The sequence below is a fragment of the Neodiprion fabricii genome, chromosome 5, assembly GCF_021155785.1.
Source record: "Neodiprion fabricii isolate iyNeoFabr1 chromosome 5, iyNeoFabr1.1, whole genome shotgun sequence".
NCBI classification, from domain to species: Eukaryota; Metazoa; Arthropoda; class Insecta; order Hymenoptera; family Diprionidae; genus Neodiprion; species Neodiprion fabricii.
Genome location: NC_060243.1, coordinates 30,930,892 through 30,958,851, shown reverse-complemented (window position 1 = coordinate 30,958,851; position 27,960 = coordinate 30,930,892). Strand labels below are relative to the sequence as shown.

At 40.5% G+C, this 27,960-nt stretch overlaps 2 protein-coding genes and 1 long non-coding RNA gene across 3 annotated transcripts; 1 reads left to right on the top strand and 2 right to left on the bottom strand.

The window, feature by feature from the left end:
• The first annotated feature begins 2 nt into the window (after positions 1–2).
• On the top strand, positions 3–2,954 carry LOC124182306 (heat shock 70 kDa protein 14-like). Its single transcript, XM_046569400.1, has 5 exons — positions 3–133; positions 335–415; positions 581–1,014; positions 1,094–1,898; positions 2,064–2,954. The coding sequence occupies exons 1-5, from the start codon at positions 68–70 to the stop codon at positions 2,202–2,204; spliced, it is 1,527 nt and encodes a 508-aa protein (XP_046425356.1). The 5' UTR covers positions 3–67; the 3' UTR covers positions 2,205–2,954.
• LOC124182286 (KICSTOR complex protein SZT2-like) lies at positions 2,408–22,222 on the bottom strand. The gene is made up of 25 exons (XM_046569329.1): positions 21,906–22,222; positions 21,265–21,582; positions 21,120–21,197; positions 20,609–21,014; positions 20,266–20,486; positions 19,790–20,183; positions 19,439–19,688; positions 17,987–18,727; positions 17,625–17,824; positions 17,381–17,544; positions 12,211–12,526; positions 11,802–11,984; positions 11,102–11,698; positions 10,658–11,034; positions 9,968–10,070; positions 9,048–9,887; positions 8,693–8,972; positions 6,671–8,631; positions 6,491–6,585; positions 5,844–6,282; positions 5,367–5,754; positions 5,114–5,279; positions 4,757–4,973; positions 3,582–4,687; positions 2,408–3,508 (listed from the first exon to the last, which is right to left on the bottom strand). The coding sequence occupies exons 1-25, from the start codon at positions 21,948–21,950 to the stop codon at positions 3,374–3,376; spliced, it is 10,020 nt and encodes a 3,339-aa protein (XP_046425285.1). The 5' UTR covers positions 21,951–22,222; the 3' UTR covers positions 2,408–3,373.
• A 762-nt stretch (positions 22,223–22,984) lies between these two features.
• Positions 22,985–24,977, bottom strand: LOC124182331. Its single transcript, XR_006870745.1, has 3 exons — positions 24,636–24,977; positions 24,199–24,532; positions 22,985–24,045 (listed from the first exon to the last, which is right to left on the bottom strand). It is a non-coding gene; the product is annotated as an uncharacterized LOC124182331 (long non-coding RNA).
• Positions 24,978–27,960: the final 2,983 nt, after the last annotated feature.

The window sequence follows — 27,960 nt, the reverse complement described above, 5'->3', positions numbered from 1 at the left end:
AACCACGGTGTCGTAACTGATCGTGAACCGAATCCCGTTGCTTCGTGCTTCTACAGAATGTACAAACATGGCATCGGTAGCCGCATTCGGTCTTTATTTAGGAAACACCTCAGCCTGTTTGGCGATATTTAAGGTAAATTGTGACTGGATAATTTCTAGCATAACTGGATATTTTTTGACGGGCGGGAGGCGCATTTTCGTCTCATAATAACCAGTCAGTTTCAACCATTTTATCACTGGAAGATGACCGCATGTATGACACATGGACGCGCTGCCTCGTTCTAACCTAGCCAAAACGTCACATCAATAACCCTGATTCAATCAATTTTTACAGGATGACAACGTTGACGTCGTCGCAAACGAAGCCGGCGAGCGAGTCACCGCGGCTGTGGTCGCCTTCAACGAAACCGAAGAGGTGAAACTCTATTTTACGGCATATCTATAACATTTTTAGGTTAGGATCTGCTCTCGCATCCTTTCTTTCGCTAGTTTGCCTTGAATTATTCGCTCCCCTGCTACTAGTGTTTTATAAATTTATCCTATTGCAGCGTTGTAACGTCTATCCATTACAATTTTCAAGGTGATCGGCTTGGCGGCCAAGGCCGGACTCTTCAGGAATGGTCCGGTCTCTGTATTGAACAATAAGAGATTAATGAATAAAAACATTGACGAGACGGAGCTGGAGTTAGCAGTAAAGAGTAGCACCTGTAAAATAATAACAGAGAAAGACACAGTACAATATTTAATAAAGAGGAATGAAAGGATGGAGAAAATACTTCCCGTCGAAGTTGCAACTAGAATATTCGAGGTCATGTACAGTATTTCCACTACCGCAGCACATGATGACAATGAGCACAACGTCGTACTTTGCGTTCCGCTCAGATTCAGTTCTGCTAGCATTCAAATGTGGAGCAAATCTGCCTCCTCTGCTGGGTTCAGAGTTCTACAAGTTATTAGCGAACCTGCGGCTGCGTGTTTGGCCTATGGGATTGGTCAAGACAGAAAAGAGTCAGGGTTTGTAGTTATTTTCACAAGCCTGAAGGCTCGCTCCCAATCGTACAAGGAGCTTGTTATCATTGATTTTATTTCACAGATACGTGCTAGTCTACAGAATAGGAGGTGTGAGTAGTGAGATCACGTTGGTCAAAGTAGTCAGTGGCATATACCAGATTGTATCGACGTCGTACTACCACGATTTAGGTGGTAACAAGTTGACGAAAATTTTAGCTGAATATTTGGCAGGCGAGTTCATGAGTAAATGGAAATTGGATCCAATGGAGAGCAGGAGATCAATGTCAAAGTTGAATATAGCCGCAGAGACGTGTAAACATGTTTTGTCGACAATGTCGACAGCGCACTGTTTTGTAGAATCTTTGTGCGACGGAGTTGATTTTAGCTATAACATAACTAGAGCTCGTTTTGAGAACCTGATAAATTCAAACATATCGGAGTATATTGCACCCGTCGACAAAATATTAAAAGAAACAAAACTGGGCACAGATGATATAAGCAAGATTATACTCAGCGGAGGTACAATGAAGATTCCAAAACTTCAGGAGAAAATTGGCGCCCTTTTCTCTAACGGTGAAGTGTGCAGTGGAAAATGGAGCCCTGACGAATGTATGGCGATAGGTGCGGCTATGCAGTCAGCCCTTCTGCTTTCCCATGGAACGTGGGATGAGAGTTTACAATCCACAAACATGGAAGTAAACGCCTTGCAGAAATCCCTTTACATACAAATCGAAGAACTCAAACCAATTATTATACCGGCAAAAACAGTCGTACCTATAAAGCTACAAACACGTATAGACGTACCTGAGGTCAAAGATGGAAAAATAAACCTCAAAATATACGAACAAGACTCGGAGGATGTAGCAAGCCAAAAAAAAATCGGACTGGTAAGAATTGATATAGTGCAAAATTCTGACTGCTTACTTTTTGTCATATTGTTGTTTTTTTTTGGTCCAAGCCAAGAGCAGTTGCCAGCAAGTGAATATTTTTCAAATGTATACTGTTCTTTGAAACATCTCGTGTGATCGTTTATCTTTCATTGTCATTTTCAGATTTGCATACCAGCCAACAGCGGAGCTCAGCTGAAAGTTGATACGGATTTAACCGAGGCCAGTTTACATGTAAATATAACTGATGCTAAGTCTGGCCAAAAATCATCGTTTCGTTTTGGCATACATGAAGATGATTCCTAACTAAATTTGACCACTTAGAGTTTTAACTTATGTAATTATATTATTAACTGCCCTTAATTACTGTTGAAATTTTAATAAATTCAGCAATCATTTCGTAAGTAAAATGTTCATTTGCCATTTCCTGAAATTAATAAATTATTAGATATCACAATAATTTCTGTACCTCAGAACTGGGATAAATTTTTGGTATTGAAACAGCATAATAAGACTCAGCACGCATTTAGTAAAACAAAAATATACATATATATATATATTTACTATTTACATTTTAAATTATACAGGCAGTGGTAAGTAAAGTTATTATTCTGCAGAAGTAAATGTCGTTGAATAGTTTTGGGGTAAAGTAAGTACGCATTAAAATTATAAAAATTATATATTATTTTTCCTGCGATTCAACGTTCGTTTTCTTCAATCTTTAACAAATTTCAATATCAAGCAATACTTGACACATCTGGTTGTGTAAATTACGCTGATTAGAAATTTTTATCACTTTTCTAGAATTGATGCAAACGTTGATTTGGTGTATTTCCGTCAACTTTTTAGCGCTATGGGCTCACGATTTAAAGCTTAATTAAACTGCATAACTCAGTAAAATAGCTTTGTAATTCGAATTTTTTTTGATCATTTCTTGTAGTGTATTCTTGTATAACTAACATTTTCTATTATCAATGAAATTCACTTCAAATTGAGTCTCGTTGTAACTATTGCTTGTATTTATAAAAGGACAATTTTATATAAAAACAATAAAAATGCTTAAAAAAATTAAATAATAGAATGACGACAGTCTTTTTCTATGGCGAGAATCAAATATCGACAATGCTAATAGGTATCTGAATCAGTACAATTTCTCTAACATAATTTCAATTATAATTTACAAAGAATATGAATCTCTACTATTCTCTTCTATATTTTGATTGTTTTACTTCAGAAATTTTTATAACCCTTTAGAATTGATGGTAATTATACTTATATATAAATTATTACATCTTTGTCAAAGTGGCAAGTATCATTATAATATTAATAATAGTAATTTTACAGGTATCAAATAATTACATCTACTCGGCATTGAAAATCTAAAATATCCTGTCGATCGTTTTCTGCTTCCACTTTATGTACAATGCTTAATTATATTATTCTACAGTGAGTTCTCAAATGTTATCATACTTGGATTATTGGCTGCAAAGTCCCATCCACAGATGAAAACAGCATACATTTACAAAACCTTCTATCAAACTGTATACGTCGCCCAAATTGAATGAAGACGTCACAAGGTCAGCAGGCTTTCTATACACTGCGCACAGTTCCTGAAAAAATGTCATAAGTCGACCAAGAACAAGAAATTTTGAAACCTAAGAAACGCTGATATTTTTTACTCACCCCTCGTGAAGTGTGGAGATCTATGGTTAGCATCATGAACGCATGCAGGTAACTCGGATGAAGTACAACAACATGGCTAACGTTGCCATCCGGTGCATTGAAGAGTTTATGATGATCCTGGTATTTGTTTATCAAGACTTTGGCCAGAGCCTGGTACCAAGTTAAAGGCTGGCTGAGCAACAAGCTGAGTCTCGGATCTATTTTAGAGAGTGGTTCAACCTGTGCCAGTGTACAGAGTTCGGTAAACTCGAAATAGTTCATTACAGATCTATTCTCAAGAAGTTTATTCCAGAGTAAATGCGTACGGCATTGAAGAGCCCCGTCTTTTATCATAGTTGTGATTCTTGCCGTCGCTGCGTGTGCCTGGGACATGATCATTTGTTGCATCAGCTGTTCATGCGACGAATAGTACCCTAAGTAATTAACGGACTCCTGTCGAATTTGTACCAAGTGGGACGATGTGGTGGCAGGAGCGTTAGGAAGGCTTGGATTTTGGGTTAAAGGTGAGCTGGGAACTGGTGGGGGAGTCGGAGCTAGAGAATTGTTTACATCAATTGGGTTATCGGTCTTGAGCTGCTCTGTGAGTTCCGTGTTAGTTGGATCTTGGGTTTCGCTCGACTCAACGGAGCTGGTCAATAGTTCCGTTTTCGAGGTTTTATGCTGCAGCGACGGTACAGGTGAGACTGGACTGGAGCCTGATGGGCTTTCGGCATGTGAGTTGTTGATCGATCGTGATATGCTGTAAACCGTGCGAAATTTTCCAAGCTTATTGTTCTGAACCTCCTTTTTCGGGTAGACTTCCCTCTTCCTCGTCAGCATCAAGTAGTACTTCAAAGTTATCTCTGATTTTTCCAAATTCGGTGGCTGCTCCAGCCTTGATACTATCAGAGTGATGTCAAAGTCGTTGGTGTGTTTCATATCCTGCGCGTCGCAATAACTGACCAAGGGGGTACTCTGCAGTCTTACTAAAATGAACTCGTTCTCTTTGTTCTCGTTGGAATCGCGCGACATACCTAAAACTTGCATACCGCATGCTTTCTCGTTTGACAGAAGATACGAGTACAGGGTTCGCGCCGGCGTCGCTAAGTTACTCACAGTCACTGTATCTGCAAAGCAAATCGTGAAAATAAATACAGCAATCACTGGCTGGGAATTTACAGGGCTCAATTACTCACCGCTGTAGACAAGATTTCTAGCATAATTCGGAGCTTTGCTGTAGTACTTCATAAAATCGTCCAAGAAATAGGTCAAGTCGTAGTCTTCTCGTAAAGACCACAAGCCGTTCCCAGCGATATACGAATGGATACAGCGTAGGTGAAAGTCATACGTGAACGAATGAAGATGCATGTCAATTTTTACCTTGTCACAGGCATCGACGAAACTGAGCATAAACTGAAACAATACGTACAAGGATACTATTATTGAAGTTGCGTTTTACACAGTGGTCACGGTAATTTCTCGCCAGGACTGAAAAAATTCGACCAAAAAGTGAAAACCGTCATTTTTCAGTAAAACGTATCCTGACGACTCACCTGATTTACTAGAGCGCTGCTTGATTTTGTTTGAAGTCTGCTGCATTCGATCACCCGTACCTTGGCTATGAAGTACGGTTCACGCATCAGAACTTCGAACAATAAAATACCACCTAGCATTGATTTTTGCAGGTAGCATGTGTGATGCGGATTGTGGCCTTGTTTACTGCAATCGATTACATTGACATTTAACAAAGACAGCAAAAAGGGTAGCGAAATAAAAGAGAAAACAATCGTAACAAGAATTTCCTACACTTTTTTTGAGGATTCGACTCTGACTGAATTGAATCCCAACGTTTGAAGATACTGTTTATACTCCATCAGCATGGTGATGCACAGCTCTCTGTGCCACTCGGTGATCGATGCATTGGAAGCGAGGCTTGCAGTTTTGGATTGAGCCTGAGCATTCTGAGGAGACTGTTGCTGAACCATTGATTGTAGAGTGGCGGGGGGCTGAGAGAGAGAATGATCTCTGCTGGCGGCAGACTGCAGTCGCCATTTCGGCAGGAAAAGAAGTGGCGTATGGCAGTAATGAATCAGCCGAGAGTGCTGCTTGAACAGATTTAAAGTAGCTTGGGAGATTGGGATATTCGAATTAGCCGCGCGGCTCTGCCACATTTCACCAAGGCACTTAAAGTCCTCTGGAAGAATAAAAGACAACGTTGATTGAGAATCGTGTGCAAAATGAAAGAACTTTCATACTTTCAATACACAATTCCGGAGATATGACCTTTGGCTTTTTTTTCTCGCTGACGCACGTCCTGCAGATGATAAGCTGCTCTCACCACGGCGTCTGTCGCGCTGTTTACTGGGTGTGGACTACTCGGTTTAGCGTCCCTCAGGACTTGAGATATGCGAGGATTCCATGACAGGGTTGTTGTTTTTCCAATGTTACTGCGATTCGAGCTTCGAGGCCATTCTTTGCCGTCGTTATGTAAGTCGTTTGGAAATTTGGTCAGAGTTTCCATGTCGGTTATTTGATAGTACGACGGATTTCTGTCCTCCTGAGGGAAAGCCGGTGCTGGCTGATGGTGGAATATTCCCAATTTCTGCATCACTATATTCGTGAATAAACTTGATCTCGACGACAGCCATGTGCCAAGATTCGTCACTTGCTTAGTCAACTTCTCGGAACGTTCCTTCGACCAGTTGTACATGTAGATAATAATCTGTAAGTCAAAGAGAGGAAGAAAATTACAGATACCTTGAAATTATTGATTGGAGAGGATATTGCGCTACAAGATTTGAAGTATTCAGATTGTGTAGGCAGAGAACTTCAATTTTGTAGAACTAACATATTTTTTAGAGACCCATCGATTTTCGTAATAATTCCATGATTATAAAAATAAAAATAAAACGAAAGTATTCAACACTCACGTTATCGCTCTGTATTTCAGCAAGCAGGAGGCGTTGTCTAGGAACAAAACTAGAGTCCAAAATTAGAGGGTTGAATTTCTGGAGCAATTTTTGACCTGCAAAATGAAAAAGGATCGTAAAAATTTCGAATGTCTTTGTACACACGGTGAAAGAGTGATCACAAATGAAACGTTGGCTTACTTTTAGGCATCAACATTTCAGGTTCGATTGTTTTGCTATGCGAAGCCTTCCATTGATAAAAATTTCTGGCAATTAAGAGACATTTTATCGGACTTTGATCTTCCCTGGTTAAATCGCACGGTACATATACTGTTGGGTCGCTATTATCATCCTTGACGAAGGACATCCAAGAGCTGCTGACACTCTCCATGCTTTCTGACATGTGAAAAGACTTTGCCATGTGAATCTCTTCGTGAGTTGGGTTGGTATCGATGAACGGCTGGCGTCCGGATAGGACAAAGGTTCTAGAAGATGTGTCAGGTGCGTGACCGCGAATCAAATTCTGCAGTTCTTTAGCGATGACAGGAATCGGGTGTCGCCTTTGCATGACAACTATGTGTTTTTTGACCGCAGGTACGTTGGTCTGTAAAGCAAACTGAAACCAGTGGTGCAGTGTAGTGCAATAAACTTGATGGAGTGCCCCGTCTTCGCCTACCTCGTACCTGTTCAGCTGGATAGCATCCAAAATTGAGGGTTTGTATTGTTTATTCTTCACTGGCGTCTGAGTTTCTTTGTGCGCTACTGTACAATCGAATGGAACTTCGTTGGGCAATTCTTCCGTGAGAACAGTGGGTAAGATTTTATATTCCGTGACTAAATCCCAAGTGGCATGCCTGGCTGCGGAACGCAATTTTTGGGTCAAAGATTCCAAGTTCACACGGCCCTGTTTCCAAATTCTGAATTCGATCAGCGCCTCGGGGGACAAATCTGGCTGTAATTTGCCATCGTACAAAGAGCTGGAAACAATTGCTTGAAAATGCTCAACAGTGAACGGATGAGGAAAGTCAGAATCCAGCCATTCTTGTTTACTCGTTGTTATCAAGTCCCCGCTGGTGTTGACGATCCCCACGGCTATGCAAGCGATTCCTTTACTGCCGCTGGATTGGCTTTGATTGTATAAAAATATGTCTGATTCGGGAACTCTTTTGCTAGAATCTTTGGTGTAGTCTTGAAAATGATTGTGGTTTCTCGAGTCAGTGTATTTTGGATTGTGCAAAAATTGTAACAGGTTTTGCCGCAGGTAGTATCCCAAGGCTTCGATGTGAGGTAAACAATGTGGTGGCACTAATAACTGTACGACATTTTCTGGAGGCTGGTATTGTTTCTGAATGAAGTGCACGTCTGCCGGGGTCAACTTGCACATAGGATTCCTGGCGAGCATGATGGACAAAACTTCCAGCACAGCGTCGTCTAGGCGATTCTGCAGGACCTGAACAAGTTCGCATTTTACTGCAGGCCCGGCATCAGAAATCCCATAAACCATGAGGATTATCAGATCGTCAGGCTTGTTCAGTAGGTCGCTTTCCTTTTCACCGAAGGATCGGACTCTCGGACGAGTATCGTTTGTCCCCAAAACGTCTCCTTCTTTTCCTTTGGATTGGGACAACGAGGTGATGCTGCTGCTCCTAGAGACGACTAGTTTTTCATGACTTTCCGAGAGCTTATTCTGCAGAGGTTTGACCTCGCTTATCTGCTCGTGTAATCTCAGGTAAAACACGTTCTCATTGTTTTCCTGATAGACAAACATGTTGCTGCGATTGTTCACAGAAAAACGATTCAACACCGCGTGGAGAGCTTTTATTCCGCGAGAAAGTCCAGGTTTCCCTGGCCCGGTTTTCAGTCTGGGATGAAGGCAGAATGGGACTTTCCATATTACGGGGCACCTGAACACGCCTGGTGACATATTGATCGAGAAAACTTGGTTTTGGTGCGTGGCGCCTGATTCACTACCCGTTTCACCTCGACACTCGTAGTCTTCGTTCGACTCTGGTTCCAGCAAGGAATCGCATGTTCGTGTATCGTGCAAGTTTTGCAGCAATAGGTACTGATTCACCCGTCGACATATCGCCTTTATTTCGGACATCACCATCTTCGGGATTTGTCGGTAACGATCGACCTCGGGACAAGCCAGTTCCAGGAACCTGGAGTCAGATGCAAAATCAGAATACATAGTATCGAGACATCAACTCGATGGAACCGTACCTGCAATGAAAGTACACGTAAACGAAATTATCTTCGACTTTTAATATGAGCCAAAAATTCGGCATCCGATTTCTTCGTTTGTCAAGATCGGTTAGCCAGTGGCAATCATCATCCGAATCGCTGCTGTCACCTTCGTATCCGTCATCGGTTCCAGTATGACCTTCTCCCACGCTAGATATCTCGGAATGACACCCTGGAGGGTCTCCGGAATCCGTTCCGCTCACTCTGGTTTCGATATCCTGGAGTTGTGGTTCTGCCATATCTTCCAGGAACGTGTCGTCTACATATTTAATTAGCATCTATACATGCTTGACCAATTGCATTCATGGAATATACGAAATAAAAGTTTTCTCACCGTTCGGGGCTACATTTTCCTCCTGGTTACTCGACTCACAATTAACTTCTACAGCGTCGTCACTGCAGCTTTGATTTTTTGTGAAATAAAAGAGAGTTCCTTCCTCGTTGATGCAGTACCGATCGATTTCCAATTTCCTCAATTCCTCCAGAAATTTCGGGCTACAATGTTCGGACGGAAAGACAAACTGCAGCGGTACTTTGTCCATTGAACAGCTTGGTCTCCCAGTGGATTCGGAAACGTGTCTTGCGACAAGATTCAGGGTATGTTCTGTAGGAATGGTTTGATCCAGCAGTGCTGTCGCAGTTTCATCCCTCAGCAGCCATTCGATCTCGTCGACCAACGTGCAGACTGCGTTGTGCTGTCTTCTGGGTAGATGTTGAATTCTGTCCTGTAAAGCGTCGGTGCCAGACATTTGTGTGTCATAATCAGGGCTGCTCTCGCTGTTTGTCGTAGTGCTGCCAGCCGAAGAGGCGCTACAGAACGAAGTAGTTCTCAACCCTGGACTGCGTTCCAGACTCACATCCAGAACCTTCCTCGGAAGATTGAGGCATATTATATCCAGGGTTATTTTCATTTCTGCCGGATTATGCTCCTCGAGCGGAGTTTCGAGCTTTTCTACGATATCTGTGAAGCAGGTTGGCAGCAGTTTCACCGGCGTAGTCGACAGACTGGATCGTGTATGCACCGAGCAACTGAGCTGCAAGAAAAGGGGTTGTTCTTGACTTGAACTATCGTCTTCCATCAAATCACAGCTTAGCGATTGTGTCGATGCTAGACTGGAAAGTTTACTTCCGTCCTGAAGACTTGCGCCAGGCCATGTCGAGTACAACTGATTCCCTGTGACGAGAAAAAAAGGTATTAATACATTAGCTTCAGTCGCCTCGTCAAGGCTTCAGGTTGATTAGTTGAGTTAGTACCGTTTTCGTTTCCACGGTCTGCCTTACGATCGATAATTTCTGAGGGGAAAACCAGGCCATCCACGTCTTCTTCACTGTCGCACCTCAGAAGGTCCATTCTCTCCTAAAAAAAAAAAACAAATCAAGTTTTCGTTGAGTTTTTGATTGTTCCACATTGCAAATTAAATACCGAACAGAAAACTTTGAAATTTAGGACCATTAGCAGCTTTAATCAACTATTTAATAATTCAACAACAATCCTAGGTCCCAAACCCTGGTTAAAAAAAACTTTTGAAAATTTTGCATCATGAAAAGATTGTAAAGAAGTCTGAAGCTGGTATATTGATATCCAAATGAGAAAAGTAAATCCCAATCTAAACCTTTACAATCAAAACAAAATTATTGTACAACCTACCCAGACATGTTATCTTTTGCTCAAATTCTAGCTATGTTATAGAAAAAATTCAATATTTAACATTAGTTTATTAATATCATGTTAATTACTATATTATAAGCAATGAATTCTAGTGCCAGATGAGAGCACGGTTTTTATGAGAATCTGTTGCTGGTTGATAGGAGCTTAAATCCAGTAACATCTATTATTAAGCTAGAGATTGTAAAATTTTCTAGCAATAAAAATATTCACTCAATATTCGCATTTTCTACGTTGATTATTATATTGCGGAGCACGAAGAAAATTTGATATTTTACCATTTTGTCGAAATTCCAGTGTAGAGAGCAGAAATAAAATTCCGGATGAGCCGGTACAGCTCTGAAAGCACTGTTCATTATTTTTTCAAACTTTTCTGTTATCAATTGATGAAGGTGCTTCACAACATTGCAGGATAGCGCAGCACGCGAGGATTCTGGAACATTTTCAGTGGCCGAACTTAAATGTTGACAAACCGAGCGCAAGTAGTTTGTTATGTTAATTTCTATGAGCGCTTCTTCGCACTGCTCAACCGCCGCTTCCATGTCTTGATAACTCAACGGACGTTGAAGAGCGAGTGATTTGTACACAGCGACAACGTAGCACTGACAATGAGCCAACTGAAGCAGCTTGCAATGCTCGATCATGCTTTTGTGATCTGAAATAAAAGATCTGGATACAGATTCGTATATAGAAAAATGTATAACAATTTACGGTTCCATTACCTCCCGTAATGTTGTCGGAGTCGTCGCTCTTTGGCTCTGGAGAAGAAGATTTGGTATCGGCCCCCGATTTCAGGGTGATGAAATCTTCTCCGACCAATTGGCCAGATTTGTACGTATGGTCCTGGTAAATATCTTTGACTCGCGAAGAGTCGAGTTTGTTGACCAGGGTGTCGATTAGCGTTGCTAACGGACAATCGTAAACGTATATGGGCAGAGGTGGTCCTTGTTTGAAGTTATTTAGAGCAGATTCACAGCGTTCGCTGGGCCTCGGTGTACTTAGCATTGTCGCTGTTGGGCTCGAAAGATTTGAGCATACGTCCAAGGCGTGAGAACTACCTACGCTTTTTACCGATCGTGAAGGAGTCAAATTTTTATCATATTCTCCAGCATTAATTGGTAGTGGATCGTTCTCGTCTGTACAATCTGTGTGACTGGTATTCTGGTTGCTCTGCTCGTTGGGAGAGAAAAGTAAGCGCAAGTCTTCTTCTGACGACGGAAGTATTGTGATAATAACGTGCGTCACGCTGATACCTTTGACAAAGCATCTCCAAGTCGGTCTTCGAAAATTTGTCATTGATCCATTCATGTATTCTTTGCCTGAAATAACAAATTTCCATAAACTATAGAGTCTTTGCTGAGAAAAAACAGATGTTTCATACGTCAAATAAAGTTCGGCGTACTTAAAATGAACTAAACTTGCCTAAATGTGGTGGAATGCTAAGCTGTGAAGCGTCGTATCGAGGTCGTGCTAACAGCATTTCTGTAAACCTCTGCGATTCGTCGGCAGTAAATATCAATTCTCGATTATGAAGCCGCTTAATGTGCTCTATGAGCCCTTCGACCAAACACTTGTTAGCTCCTTCTCTTTCCTCGCCGTTCGGTCCTAAAGAAGATACGTTACCATATAAGTTAACAAAAAAATATTTTGAACGGCAACAAATGAATTACCTATTTTAGAATTATTCTCATATTCTCTAAGTGCGAAAATTTTTCCAAAAATCTGAGGCACGTGCAACACTCTGAAGTTGAAAAACGAATTCTGATACTAAAGTATGAATTCCCTGGTGCAAAACTAAAGAGTTATTGAATTTTCTTAATTGATAACGGACCATCAGAGAATATGGAAAACAAAAGCTCTGCTTGCTGGCACTTGGGCAAGATGTTCAAGACGTCGAAAGTGAATGGTATCGACCGTATTCGATCATTGGCATTAGATAGTTCTTGATTATACTCGGCAGGACTCGGCCTTCTTGTCGATCTGCCAGCTGCTGATCCAGTGCTAGTTTGATTCAACTGATTCGCAGTCAAAACTCCGCCTAATTGTATATCTCCACCAATCGTTTCGTTCAAAATCATTTGACTTAATAAATTCAGGTGTTCCAAAGTCAGAAGCGCGTTAATGCATTCTTCGTCAACTTGAGCTATCTGAAATAATCATGAAAAAATAGGAAAGGTTTTAGGATATTTTAATTGCATCAATTTCTTACAGTAAAAAATTCTCTTGACAAACATACAACAGGCCTTGCTTTTGATGGTAAAATCAGTGTCACAGTTATTAAAAAATTATCGTTTACGGTGTCGCATTGTAGAGAAAGAACAATGAATGTGCTTCTATACGTAACGCTAAGTAAATTGTGGAAAATGTTTATTCCGCCTGAATATTGTCATCTCGTTTATCTAAATACAATACAAGGCGAAGAAAAAAATTGAAACATCATGATCAGGTAGATTTGTGAGAGAAAAACATTTATTACATACAATCGTACTCTTACATGCATGGATAATAATAAACAAAGATAGAATAATAGTGTCAAACTAAAAGTAAAGTCATTTCGCTCTTGTTAATAAAGTGTAGATATTTACAACGTTAATAAGCGCAAGTATCGCAAAAGTCAAATTAAAAAATAAATAATTTTCATTCATTTTTTGATTGAACGGTAATTGGTTTCTCTCGAACGGATGCGGTGAGGAATCTGTTCTGTTAGTGGAGTTAACGGCAGCCAGGAATAAGTTGGAGGAGTTGAATCTCACTTTAACACAAAGCGAAGAGACCACTACTCCACTTGAACCTCGCCGCCTACGATATTTCAACTTTAGTGCAGCTGAAATTTCACCGCAAGGTCGCCTAAGTAATACTCGCCATGGTATGAATTGTAGATGGAAGTTAATCCGATGTACCAAATGGTCGATAAAATTCATAGGAGAAAAATTGGAACTGCGATAAATTAGCCATGCGTAACCAATTTGAGTTCGCGTAAGTCTTTGCGAGTCTTAACACATAGATAATACACGACACATCATTTTCATAATAAACCAAAGTTAAACCAAAAACACAAGGATTAAAAAAATCGAATTAAAATCTATCAGACAATTTTGATCATTTTTACTAGAAGTTTAGACTAGTTTAACAGTAATTTCTGAGCCAGATTATCTTCAAAGAATAGGTGTACGTCACTCCTTTGAATCGCATCTTTAAATTGTCTTTTCGTGAACGTTGGTTTACACTGTTCTTCATTTCCTCTAAATATAACAAGACCGCCAAGCTGCCGAGGCAAAGTCGCATGACTATGAGCTGGAAGAGTTAGATCTGGCAGATTTTTGGAGCTCAGTGACTCACTGCCTAGATCCCCACTTCCAACTAAAAGTCACACGGGTTGTTATCCAGGAACCGAAGAATCGGAGGTTTTTATAGAAGAAATTTCTTGAGACAAAGATGACAACCACCACCTGCGTAACGCAGCACAATATTTACTCCGAGATATTCTTTTCGCCAAAATTCATCCAATTTTTCGGATAGCGAAGCACGGAAGAGTCTTACAAAAAAAAAAAAAAAGAAAAATGAATCCGGGGTAATAACTAAGAGACGAGTAGGTGAACAGAATAACGAAGTATTGATGTTAATTTGACACCAGTGAAGGATATAAATTATCTTTTAATGCTGACTTATTGATTGATTTGAAGATAGTTTCAGCGATTTCAGTGAAATTTCAGACAAAATTAGAGGATAACATCTGCAACTAAACTTGGAAAATGGCTTTAGAGGTTCAAGAATAGTTTGATACCATTTCCTTTTATACGACGCACTGATCGATTTGAGTTGGAATAAATAAATGAAAAAATTAAAGTTATCGTAACACCTCTTCGTTGTTCCATTCTTTATTCGTGAATAATTCACTTTCATTGGCTCGTTCTTGTTTGAAGGTAAACTTTTTTCAACACATTAAACCGTTCGGTGCGGCGTGAAGAGCTTGCGACAAGAGACGTCCCCTTAGTTGCACGAGTTTCACGGATTGTCGAGCTCGAAGAGTGAAGTTTACATCGATATCGATAACCAAGAAATAGGTACTGTACGACGATAAAGGAGGAGGATTGAAAAGTGGACGACTAGTGGGCCCAGGTGATGTTCTGGGCCCTATTTATACCTGTTGGAACTGATAGGTGAACCCCATTCGGGGTCCCTGGAGTCGATAACCAGCCCCACCTCGATACTGATAAGGATACGACGTGACAGACGCCTAGCTGGGTCAAAATCCATCATCGCCTTTTCTCCTCGATTTTTATCACAGACTTGATAATATTGATGAACGGTAATTGAAAATTTCATTTATTACATAAAAATGATTCGCGTACTGTCAGATTATATTCCTATGAAACGTGCCAGTTTCAAATCTATGAATCCCTGAGTCATATATTGACACAACTATGCCGCAATTTATTTTACTTTTGTAAATATCTCACGGTCAGTTGTTATCAGTATAAAGCGTGCGTTAGAGGTTTCTATTCGTTGCAACGAATTGTCGAAACGTTTGGTAATTGAGACTCGTTGATTTTTCAGGATCGAAACGAGAAATTGTTTTTCTTGTCTTTACTTTTCTTTTCCAAGGCAAGGAAGATTCGGCAACTGCTGCTATTACTGCGACCTATTTTCCGAGGAGAAAACCCTGTACCTATGGACTACGTAGCGCAGTGACCAAGAATTGGTGATTCAGTGTTTAGATATCATTTCGTACATATCGGTATCAGCTAAAGCTTGGCCAAGAGAATTAGGCAACGACTTAGGAAATATTTAAACGTGTCTTGCGCCGAGGACGGAATTTAAGGTGATCCATATTGATTTATTTAGATGATAAATTCACTGATCGCTTGCCTAAACGGTCGATTTTTTTGTCTGATTTTTTTTGGTTGGTAATAGTAACTTTCCTGGAATGCCGTTAAGCGTGTTACGATTGAACAATCCCAATATTATTCAATCAACAAAAATGCGAATTAGCTGATCAAGGTTTGAATAAAAATAATTACTCAATGCTTATCGAACCTTTCTATCGTCATCTGCACTGGTCGACTTTGTAGATAGGTGATATCTCATTGCAGAGATTTTTTCAACTGATTATTTACACTTATGTAAGTCTGAAATAGGTGGATATCGTTCTGAGTAGTACAGATTCCGAGAAGAACAATACGTACGAAAATTAATTTTTTTTTCTATTATATAAAAGTAGGTATCAGATACACTTGGATAACAATAAAAGGAAAAAAGAAAAACCTATACGATATGTAACGTAAGCGGTGTAAGATGCGAGTTAAATTTTATCTGTCAAAGTAAGTAAGTTACGCAAGGTGAGAGTTATGGCAAGGGATGAACCAGTGGACAAAATTCAATGTGTAAAACCAATAGACTGCACAAACTTTGGTAACTGCGCGGCTAATGTTTGCAGAGAGATAGATAGGTAGACGTACCTACCTGACAAAATAAACCACTTCAGAACGCCACTAGCCCGGATAAGTTTTTATGTTATTGATTACACAGTTTATCAAGACAGCTTAAGATAACTCCTGGCTAAAGGAACTCTGGAAACACTTTTCAGCTTGGCAAGCTTGTACGTTTTCAATTCGTTTATCAACCAGCGATATTATTACAGCAGAAAAAAAAAAATTTTATATACACCTATATATTTAAATTATACATATCTACATTAAACTGGTTGAAAAAAATTTACAGGTATTTTTTTTTTCAAATCATCAATAATTGTAGGAGGGGGGAATAAGACACCTGTTGTAATTTTATCCTTTAATATTAATATTTATTGGTTCCTAAACGCAATTCATTATTTTTCATTTAGTTAACGTGAGAAAATTATTTTAGTTAGTTCCGAATTTTGAGGCTGAGTAATACGAAGCTATGCACGTAAATTTGCTTAAGGCGACAATTAATTGAATGACATGATTTTATAGTGGTTGAAAAGGTTGAAAAAAAAAAAAAAAATTATTGTCTCATATTAATTCAACGGAAACTGAAAAATTGCGTTCAGAAACGACTAAATGTAAATATTAAGGGATTAAAACATAACAGGTGTCTTATTTACTTTTTCTACAAATATTAAACATGCGACATTGGAAAAAAAACAGTCGATTTTTTTGAACCAGTCTAATCTATATGTATACATGCAAATGCGCAGCTATGAGTTTTGTCTATGCTTTCAGTAATAAAAATCGATTTTTCTATACATTTTCCGCCAACTAATTCTTACTGATTTTTGTTAATCAGAAAAAGAAGCAAGAAAGTAGACAACGATTAATTAATTCTACCTTCAATCCTGATACGTGTAAATAAAAATATGACGCAACTGATGTATTCAAGGATTCGTCGATTAGCATCATTGATGTTAGTTTTGAAAATAGGGTATAAGGAGGCTGATAGGTTTTTTGATGAGGTGCCATAATTTCCTTATCAAGTCAAAGTAATCAGACGTATCGTCAGAAGGTTGTGTAACTAATGAACTGAGATATGATATCTTCGAGACTGGCCTGAGGAAATTGGTTTATGATATCAGTGCGCATTGGCTTGGAATGAATCAATCGACCCGGTTAATTCTTTGGGTATAAGAATTTTATCGGAAATATCTTATGTAATGGGACAGAAGATTCGAATAATTCTAATACGCCTGTAGATTAACTGGTTTTGAAAAAAGTAACGAACATTTCTCGCGATCCCGTTCGAGACAATTATCGGTTACTCGGAAAAAGCATTAACTACCAAATAAAATCACTTTCACGTTTAATAACTGTGACACAGATTATTTTCAAAATATTTTTACGTAATTACGGACCTCTTTGTATCGAATTTGACAAACAGATGTTTCCATTCTAGTCACCGCATAGAGCATTATTTCCAAAAGATGAATATTTTCAAAGTGAATCGACGACTGGGTTGTTATTCCTTAAATCCTGTATGCGGAGACCGAAATTTTACAGCGATATGATAACTAGAAATTAACTCACCGCATCCGGTATCTGGCGATATTGCAAGGCGTGCATGTAAGCGGCTGTTTGTTGTATAGGGAGCATCGTGTGGCCGCATTGAGGCTCGATCCAGACTTCTGTAACTATTTGGAAGTCACCGCAACCTTCCCCATCGTCGTTTCCAGCTTCTCCATCTCCGGTACCTGAAATATGTGAAACAACAGATCGATGACAATCTATAGCGGAATGAATTTTGTCCCTCATTTCCAATCTCATCACATACCTTCGTCAGTGTCTTCGTCCGAGCCGCTATCTCGTTCTGATGAGGGAGGCGCTATTGTATGAGGCGGAAAAAGAACGTATTGAATGACGCAAGGATGTATTGCATTGTCGTTCGCAGGTCTTTGCATTTGCACCTCAAGCACCATGTTGATTATTCCAGCAGACGAATGGGCGAAACTAAAACCTTCCAAGAGCCTCATCCTAATGAAAAAAGACACTATAAGTTTCCTTCTTCTTGTGGGCAAGAAATAATACCTAGTACGAGAGTAGACTTCACCTCCTTGAGGCACAAATTGCAAAATTACTCCGAAGCTTCCTGATTATGGAAATGAAGAATATAGAGCAATACATATATATACTTAATTTGTAATTGTTGATAGTATCCTGGCAATGGCGGTGACGTTTAGCCTGGGCCAGGCGACATTAGGAACTGTTTGAATTACTGGCTTTTTTACAGCCCACAACCACCTGCTGTGATGGAGATACCTCGATAAAGTCGTGATCAAGCAGCCGCCAGGTATGGGTGAAAATCTGGCAGGAATAGGCTGCGTGCCGTCAGGAAAAACGACGGTGTTCAGGTCGGTCGGCACGCGTTCGTATCTAATTAAAATTCGCTCCAAGGGTTTGCGCAGGATGATGCAGCACGGAGTTTCTCTCTGCTCGGTTGGTCGATTGGGCAGCGTTAACCTTGACAAACACTCGAGTAAATCGACGACCACATTGTGCCGAATGACACCTTCTGTCCCGCCAGCAAAAGCTATGTTCAGTACTACACAAGGAGGCTTGCAGCTGACTCGTATTAACGAAAACGACACTGGCGGTTTGTCAATTTCCTTGAATATGAATTGCACGTATGTGTGATATTCGACGAGCACGAATGTCGCCCAGTTTTTCAGCATCGCGTACAAAACAGCCGCGGCTTGCCGACACTGAACACTTTGGAACCTTCCGCTCTGATTAGCAAGGTGGAGATGACGTGGCAATGGTCTGTCGTGAGAAAGCACCAGAGCAATCCTTTGGGAATGCATCCAGCGTGACCATTGTGACGGATCGAGAAGAATGACCGGTCGCCAAATTTGTCCAAACAACGAACAGGCTGGGTCGCTGAAAAGATGACGATGCTATTAGCCGATGCTCCTGAAGCCTTTGAGTCATAGTCGTAAGTAATTACCCATTTTATATCCTTTTTTTTGTATATTTAGAGAACTTTTCAACATATTTCTTTGCGGTTTTGGTATTTCTGATAGTATACTGATAGGTTTTCAATACTCGAAAGTAATTATTACGATATAATGTAAATTATTATTGTAAGAACAGATTGATTGACAAAAATCATGAAAATTGAGGGAATAATTCATTCCCGGAAAAGTTACACCTCTACACATAGACATGTTTTACATAAATTATAAGTTTTTGGGGTCGCTGATTACAAATCTGAAATAGGATGTTAAGAATTCAAGATGGCGGACAAAAATTTCAAATTCGATCAAATCGGGAGAAAAAACTCCGTGTCTGGGTTTTTAGGATCGCTCAATACGAATCTGAAATGATATTTGGAAAATTCAGTGTGGCAAACCCAGTCAGCGACTTCGAAAACTCTTGCACAGAATATTTTGACCGTACTTGATCAAATTTTAAGTTTTTGTTCACCGTGTTGGATAGGCCATCTTGAATTTTTGAAATCTGATTTCAAATTCGTAATCAACGATCCCAAAAATCATAGAATACTACCTCATTATAAAAGTTGACTCAGCACAATAATGTGTGACTCAAAGGGTTAATCGCCAGTTTAGTGTTAATATTTTAATCAATCACCTCAGCAATACTGAACTGCTTGACGGATAAGTGGGCAAATAAAATACAGGCATCCCGCTTCTGATCGTGTCAGGGACGTTGTACCAAGTCCACCCTGACCCTGGAAACCAACTAAAGTGTGACAACATATCGTCACTATCTGTCAAAGAAGCGAGAGCTCCCCAAAATCTGGAAACAACACTCTGGCGGTATTGTGACTTGATGGGCTTTTTCGATACACAGGTCATGTCGTGAAGGAATTCATACGGTGCTGAGAAAAATGGAAAATGTTAATTTCTGTTAATTTCTGTTAAAAAAGATAGTCGAGTTGCACTTAACGGGAAATATTTGAACTTCAGGCACCATGCTCACCCTCAATAGTAATGGTGTAATGTATAGTGTTGGATACAGTTGGCAGTTTTGAGGGCCACGAGCAACTGATCAAATATTCCAAAAATACGTGAGTTTGCCAAGGCAGAACAAAGCACAATTCCAAGCAATTGTCCCTCAGTCCGACACGCTTGATCAGATATCCTTCGCGCAGTCGACAGCACAAGAGGCTGCTCAAAGTGCAAGTAACTTTGTCATCAATTTGTTTCTTCCTGAGCAATTGAGGAGGCCTGTTTCCATGAAACAACGGATTGCTGGTATGCCATTCATTCGGCCTAGACTGCATTTGCGACGGATCACATGTCATGGTTCGATATAGTTGCCAGCATAGAAAATTTCTATGATAAACGTTCATACTTGCTTTTTCGTCGAAACTCTATTCGAAAATACCCCTAAATTAGTTGTCTTTGCGGTATATTGAAATAAGGTCGATTTGAAACAAGGAAAGCATGACTTACAGCTTGCGGTACGAACGTCATGTAAGTGCCTAAAGTAGCTGTTGCCAAGAAACAGAGGAGGTCTTGGTATGGGACTAGAGCATTTGAGCAATGAGGGTGATAAGTGCTTCCCACGTGCAAAAAACTGCACGCCACTGTCGATGCACGTAACTGCTGAACCAAAGAGTCCAGAACATGCACATCGGTCACCCCTACAATACCATCCGACACTACAACCAGATCTGCAAGCAGCAATGAATGAAATTTAAACAGTATTCCTACGATCTTCCTACTTTTTTATATTCCACTACGTCTTACGCCGTTATTATTTTTCATCTAATTTATGTGAAATACATTTACTCACTAGCACAACTACATTCTGGGAGAAGGGCGAGAGCGAGCATTCCATACCGCAGCATATTGATGAAACTGGCTTCCGGAGATACCATTGATATATTTTTTATGGAGTTGCTGTTACTCTGTCCCGCACATGTGCCTCCTTCCTCAAAGAGGCCACCAACTAGTCGCTCGCTCTCGGACCTCAGCGTTTCCAGCTGTTGATTAGCTATGGCCGTGACCAGAGCTACTCTGTCTTCGAGAATGTTCAACTGCTTTTCAACAAAGCGTGTAAGCAACGCCACATTTTCCATGTTCAGGAGCCAGCCCTGAACCAAAACTTGCTGTGCAGGACTAGTGAAAAATGGGGTGTGGGCTATCACAGTTACATATATCTCAGGTCTCATCACACGCTCACTTCCAGGGACCACAAACTGTAACGAAACATTAGAATCTTCAATCTCACGGCATCTCTATGATGGTAAAACTCGGCAAGGCTTGAGATTCGCTATGTGAATATGAACGGATTGCACACTCACTGGTCGCGTTATACCCTCCAGGCACCGTTTGGTAGCCATGTAAATTTCGTCCATTACTACTTCACCGTGTTGTATGTCCTGAAACCGAGTGAATTGGAAATGGTGACGATCTAAGTGTCAAGTCGCAGGTTCCAATTCTACTTACAACAGTGGAAAGTGAAGGGCTCAAGTCGAGACTGATTACGATTCTATACTTGTGAGCTAAGAAAACGAGCGACGTGTTTGTTGTTATTTTGTACTGATACCGATAGCTCGTCTCTCCTCGCCATAACAGCGGTGGTTCAACTGGCAGTGCAGAGATTATTTCCAGCTCTGGTATTTCCTCGTTATTGGCTCCGGGTCGCTGTATTGTTATCGTGGTATTCAAATGCTCCAGCATCCATTGAGCACGGACATTCCTCGAAATTGGAAAACCCTTTTTCATCAGCAGATAGACAGTTTCTGCTTCAAGAACGGCTTTTTCCTACAAAGGAATGGTATTTCCGTTTTTGATATTTTCAAATATCCCGCCCCCCGCCACGAATCAACATAACGATTCAGAACGAAAAAGAGACGAAACGGAAACAAAAAAGGATCGATTCGTCTCACTTGTCAACTTTAAATATAATAACGAAAGAATTGACGGAGTCTCAAGTCATGCAATTGGTTCAATAGATAAATATTAATTTTTAGGTTATGTTCAGATAATTATTACTTTTCTGTATTAAAAATATTTTTCTTGGTTCAGGGGGTTCAGGGAAAATATCACCGGGTCATATTGTGCAGAAATATGTTCATCGTTCTTACCTCGTTTTCCGTGTCCGTCTCCATGGCTTCTGTATTTTTTTTCATCGGTTATTCAGTTCCATAATGATGAAGTACGCAGAGCGAACTACCAATGCCATACTTTAATATATTTACTGGCGTATGTTAGCGAGATATTGACAGCGCTGCAAATTTTTTTCAAGCATGTATGAGATTGTGCTGTTTATACTGATATGAGGTCAAAGGTCATGTATTTCTTGGTTTCTACACAAGTTTCCATATTTTCATTACTGAATAAACATAACCAAACATATGTTCGTGGACGATGGTCACTTGACGTTTCTCCCTTCCTGCCTCTCCCGCCCTCGGCGCTCGAACGATTCCAATGAGTTCAATTTTCATACAGTGACATCTGACGGACTTAACGTTCCTGATATGTTTCCAAAATAGTTCAATGACGTAACGATAGATTGCGCCATTATCGCATTTTTCTCTGGAATTTGAAATTTCAAACGTTTCAGGGTCTCCAGTTTTTAGGCGCACAAAGTAAATTCAAAGAATTGAGCGTGGATCTGGAGGACTGATCCTCAACGCTGGCGACTATGGTATAAAAGGTGTGGAAGTCTGCACACTCAGAATTCTGGTAACCAAAATTGAACTTTGCAAACATAAGATTCATAACTAGATTAAAGTTAGTAAGATAGATGTAACGAAAATATACTTGAAGTTACTAATATTACTGAACTGTTTAAACAATATTGCGATTCTCGACACATACCTGTATAGAGAAAATTGTCGATTTCTTATCTGGGAACCACTCCAGAGGTTCAATATTGACAGTTAATAAATAAGGTACTGAAAAAAGTGACTGACTTTTCGTTTTTGCTTCCTCCCTCCCCCGACGTAACTTCACATTCGAAATTATAATTCGAAGACGGTGGTACTGCTGATACTGAAAATACATACTGAAAAAGTCAGGGATCTTCTAATAACTAAAATAAAGAGTGGGAAATTACGGGATATTCAGTGAAATTTATTTTATATTTAGAGTGACAATATAGTCGAGTTTTTCGACAAATTTGAAAGCGTTCCATGCGATTTACACGCTAGAATAGCTGAATAATTTCACGGCCGTGCCGAATAATCCAAGCCGAATTGCATACGTTCTTAAGAGGCATTATAGACAGCTTAACTATCTGTTTTCGAATACATATACCTATATGTTAGGTACCCGCAATAATTCATTCACAAGAATTACCAGGGTCGGTTTTTTATTCCCGGAGCTGAACGAACTGCAGCCATGGATCGATTTCTCCTTGTCTGCAGCATTAAAATTAGTCCGATACAGCCTACTGCAGGATCACGGTGAAAAGTGCAGCAGACAAAATGCCAAGGTCGTCAGCAGCTTCCCGCTAACTTTCAAATATACACAGTCTCATATTAATGTATAGTATGGGTATACATATGTATACATACTGTCTGTAACATTGTTAATTATTCACAGATACATTTACCAAAGAGTATAACTGTGTGCGTAATACATATATGTTGATGGTCAATATCAGAATCAGTATTTACGGTCAGCACGTGAAGCATCTGCATACCGATTCTTCACTCGAACAAAAAGAAAGCAAACTTTCTTGCTGAAAGATTAGATATTAGATTGGTATTTCCTATGCGCCATGGTAGCTTGTTGATGACGTTTTCAAGGATCAACTTCTAAACAAACAGCGATCGATAAAAAATGAGAAATTTGATTTTGCATTGTAAGAGATTGACTCTATTCTGGACAACCTTCAAAACTTACCTGGGATCGTAATTTTATAACGACATTCGGTTCTGTTCCACTAAATTCTCGAAATCTAATGTGCTGATAGTGTACTTATAACCACCAAAATGGTCGGACGATCTAGCAGATTCCTTGCATAATGTGGAATGGCAGACGATCCTACATGGATATGGAAGGGAAAAAAAGGTACATGAATAAAAGATTATCATAAAAAAAAAAACTCAAGATAAAGTGTAAAAAATGCGTATACGCTTCAGCTGCGCTTTCTCGCCCGGAATATCATAGGTATCCGATCGGTGACTAAGTATCTCGCCAAACTGGCGCCATGCGTGTTAAAAGAGTCGTACAAGGCCTGCGGCTTCCCCTCTCCCTGCAGATAACCGGTGGGATAAGCTGTAGGAAATTATAAGTAGAAAAGAAAAGAAAAATAAAAAATGTACGGTGCGAAAGGTTAGAGTGCCCTGGGAAGCTGCGTTGCTATGTTGCAAACGCTCCGCGATAGCGGAATAAGGGTCGAATAGTTGACCGCGAATTGTGTATACCTACCAGCTGCGGGGATCTCCGACAGTGCGTGATATGGTACTGCAGGTGTTAAGGAGAACAGTTCGGATCGACAGGGGAGGGCGGTTCCACCTTCGCGTGCGTTTCGTATCTTTAGGACAGTCGCGCGTTTTACCGTTGCGTTGCGTTCCGTTTGCAGCAATAACGAACCGGCAATGGGAAAAGAGATCCCCACCCGTTTGCTAACCGCTTCGCGACGAGATGCTCGATTTGCCTCGGAGGACCGGAGCGGAGGCCGTCTCCGGCAATCAGCCCTCCTTCGGTCAGTGGAACTCCGGTAGGCGCCAAAAGTTGGCGGAAAGTTCTTGGCCAGCAGCATCTTGAATCCGAGGGGCAAGATATTAATTTACTTTTTTCAAACACCGCTCTCATAAAACTGGTCAAGGTTTTCGAAGGGGATCAGTTTATTTCGTGGATTTCACCCGGTCGCGGTACTGCATCGCTGGACCTCATCATCGGGCAGACGGTCTGCATGCGCGGAATGGTGCAGTGCGTGAAAAATATACTCTCCAAGATCGGAATGCGGATACAGAACCGAAGTGTTTCAAGTTACGAGTAAATTCATGCAGTGATATTTGGTACTTTTCCGAGCCAGCTGCTCTTGTACAGTTCTTCGTAAGCATTTTAATCGGCGTCTTATCGTTAAGATCGAAGCAGTGGCGCCTAACAGATTGCGGCAACGAAACGCTCCAACGCTCCCGGCTACTCTGCCAACGTCGGCCGTTCCGCGTGTGACGATCACTGCAAACTGTCTGAAAGGTAACATTACAACATTCAAAATGAATGAGACAGGCGGTTGACTGACATCGCTAACTGCTCCAACTCCGTAATAGGAGAGTCACGGTAATTGATGCGATGAAATAAAGTCGCATGGGGATGTTCGGTACCGATGGTAATGATTAATACGGTCAGTATATGCAGTCGAGTGCAGAGAGTGACCTGGTATAGGACGAGTAATCACAGTTTCCATACAATTTCGGAAAAGTGGATTTTTGGAAGACGTCCATAGACGTCGCGTAGACTAATTTTCTTTAAAACGCGAAATCGTTTTGCGCTGGACAAATTTTCTTGGACAATTTTTTGCTCTGATATTTTCCGTGCTATGAAGAGCTGATCAAAGAAATGGGATAGACGGAGCCGGCAATAGAGTATAAATTAGTTTGATATTAGCCAGTCACGGATTTAAAAGTCAATGGAACAGGTATATAAGCGAATAAAGAATACTCATTGCGAATGTATAACAATACGATAATAAAAGTGATCCGAGAGGGTTGGGAGAGGAAGGTAGAAAGACAAAGAAATAGAACGAGAAGTGGTGGGAGATGGGAAGAAGCGAGAAAGAGGTGGTAATGATATTGACGCGAATGCGGTGTGGAATCTTAACGTGCATACGTATAATATGCGAACGGTATACCTAAAAAGTATAAACCCACACGCGACACGGGGGCAAGAGCTTCGGCGAAGGATACGACGCGCATTCTGCGAGTAATATAAAAACCGGCTTCAACATTGCGAAAACAAGTTGTATTATATACTATACATATGTATTGAATTATTTTTAGCCGCTTTATACGCCGGTTAAGAATGTTAATGTTCAATTGGGAAGCCGATCGCGCGTAGTCGGTAGTCGCGACGAAACTTAATTCTTCGATGGTTCCCGTTTTGCTCTGCCCTGACCCATAACTGCGTTCCAGGCGATATCGTGCAGTGAACCATTTTTAGGTACCAACGAAAGATATCATTATGACTCCGCTCCGATACGTGGTAGGCACATTTGCATTGTGATACATTTCGAGCCATTAATATAACGGTATTTATCTGTTTAATTCGTATGAGATACCAACAGGCTTTGTACACTGTAGCAAAAATTCTGTCCATTAAGTACCAAACCCATAGTCATTAAGAGTAGGTGAAGAAATTTTAGAGAATTACTAGAAATCTTCTGTTAAACCATCGATATATAGTTAGTTCAGAGTGATAGAAACGGCTAATCATATCCGGCTATATATCAATCGCCGGAAGGCATAATTGGAAATATCAGAGGTAGTTTAGCTCCGTAAGAAATCAATTTTGAAGCCAGTGTTTATACTGAGAACTATTTAAAACAAATAAACTTATTATTTGAAGTCAGCAGGTAACGAAGCCCGATACCAATGACTTGAACAACTATACAGTCGTAAGCAAGAAGTTAACAGGATCGGTTACTCGAATGATAGCATTGATTTGTAGCCACTAATCGGCAATCATTGAAAGTTTCTCCGATTCAAAAATCCGAAATCATTTCAAACTACTGCAGGATTATATGGAAAATATATTTACCACGACAATATTAATTCTCTGCTGCCAGTGGTGGGACCTGCAAATCTGTGACTAACTTTAGCAAATGTGTTATTTATTTGTGTTTGATACGCTCTTCGTGTACCTGCATTTGCTAATTCCGCAATTGCCTTTGAACTTCGGTATCTGTGCCAAGACATAACCGGTCTATTCACTATTTATCCTAGATAGATCCATGAAGTATATATAGGTAGTTGACTATGGCCTAGCAATAAGCGAGTTAGCTCTACGCTCGGCATGAATGAGGGATTTAAATAGACATCAGACATGAGCATATTGTTACAAATATAATAAACGAAGACGTCACAGCTGCGGGCTACCGTTTCAAACAGAATCGTTTGTCGTTAACAATACAGAGGAATACGTAAATTGGTACGGGACTTTCCCACGTACAGGCGTATTACGTTTTATAGCGTAGCGTGTAAGATTGACCGACGGTCCGATGAAGTCGAGACGGATTTTGCTCACAAGCGGAATCGGTTTGCATCAGGTACGCGTTATTATACCGGTGGACAGTGGGATTCGAACCGATGCCATTGAAATAATTCCGGTTCTCGAAGACGGCACACCGTTACAAACATGCTGTTCAACGGGCGCCCTCGCCATCGTTTTCCTCCTCCTCCTCATTCTCGTTCTCCTCCTCCTTCGCCTCCTCCACCTCCTCCTCTTCTGCACTCTGCAGACTCTCCTGCAGGTCGCGATAATTGGCGTCGTTTGGAGTGTGACGTCAAGCATTCAGGCGCCGAAAATGTCCTTGGAATTTTTCAGCAGCTTTCGTCTTCCAAACGATCTCTCAGACCACCTAATATAATCTCCGCGTGCAGATTCTTATGAACGATTCGACGTGTCGTCGTTGTGTCGTCTAAAAATAGCGTCCGCGTGACTCCCGGGACGTACGCTTGGGCTATGCATGTATGTAATATACAAGTGTAAAACAATCCTCTCTTCTCGCCTCATACAACTCTCCGCAACTCTCCGCAACTCCTTCTACACAATGACGCGAAGCGTGCAGTTATAATCCCGAGATGGACAAAGGTGCCAATGAATTCCTCGAGGAACGTACACGTATTAAATATAACGTAAAATTCTTCTAACCGCTTTCGAACGAGGAAACTACCTATGCGGGAATTTCAATCGCGCAAGCATATCGATTGTCGCCTGTGCAGAGACTTCAACGACGCACGGAGTCCGAGGCGGTCAACGTTCGTCGCCTACATGCAGAGACTTCGACGTGTCATAAGGTTGAAGTTAGTAACGTTACTGCAACGATGCATGTTTAGGAAAGATCATTACAATTCGCACCTTTTCGATCGTTTGATATCCAGTAAATCCTAATAAACAAAATATACTGAAGTTTAAAAGCCAGCTCGTTGATGGTCGTTCTAAAATTGCACAATCATTATTTTCTCT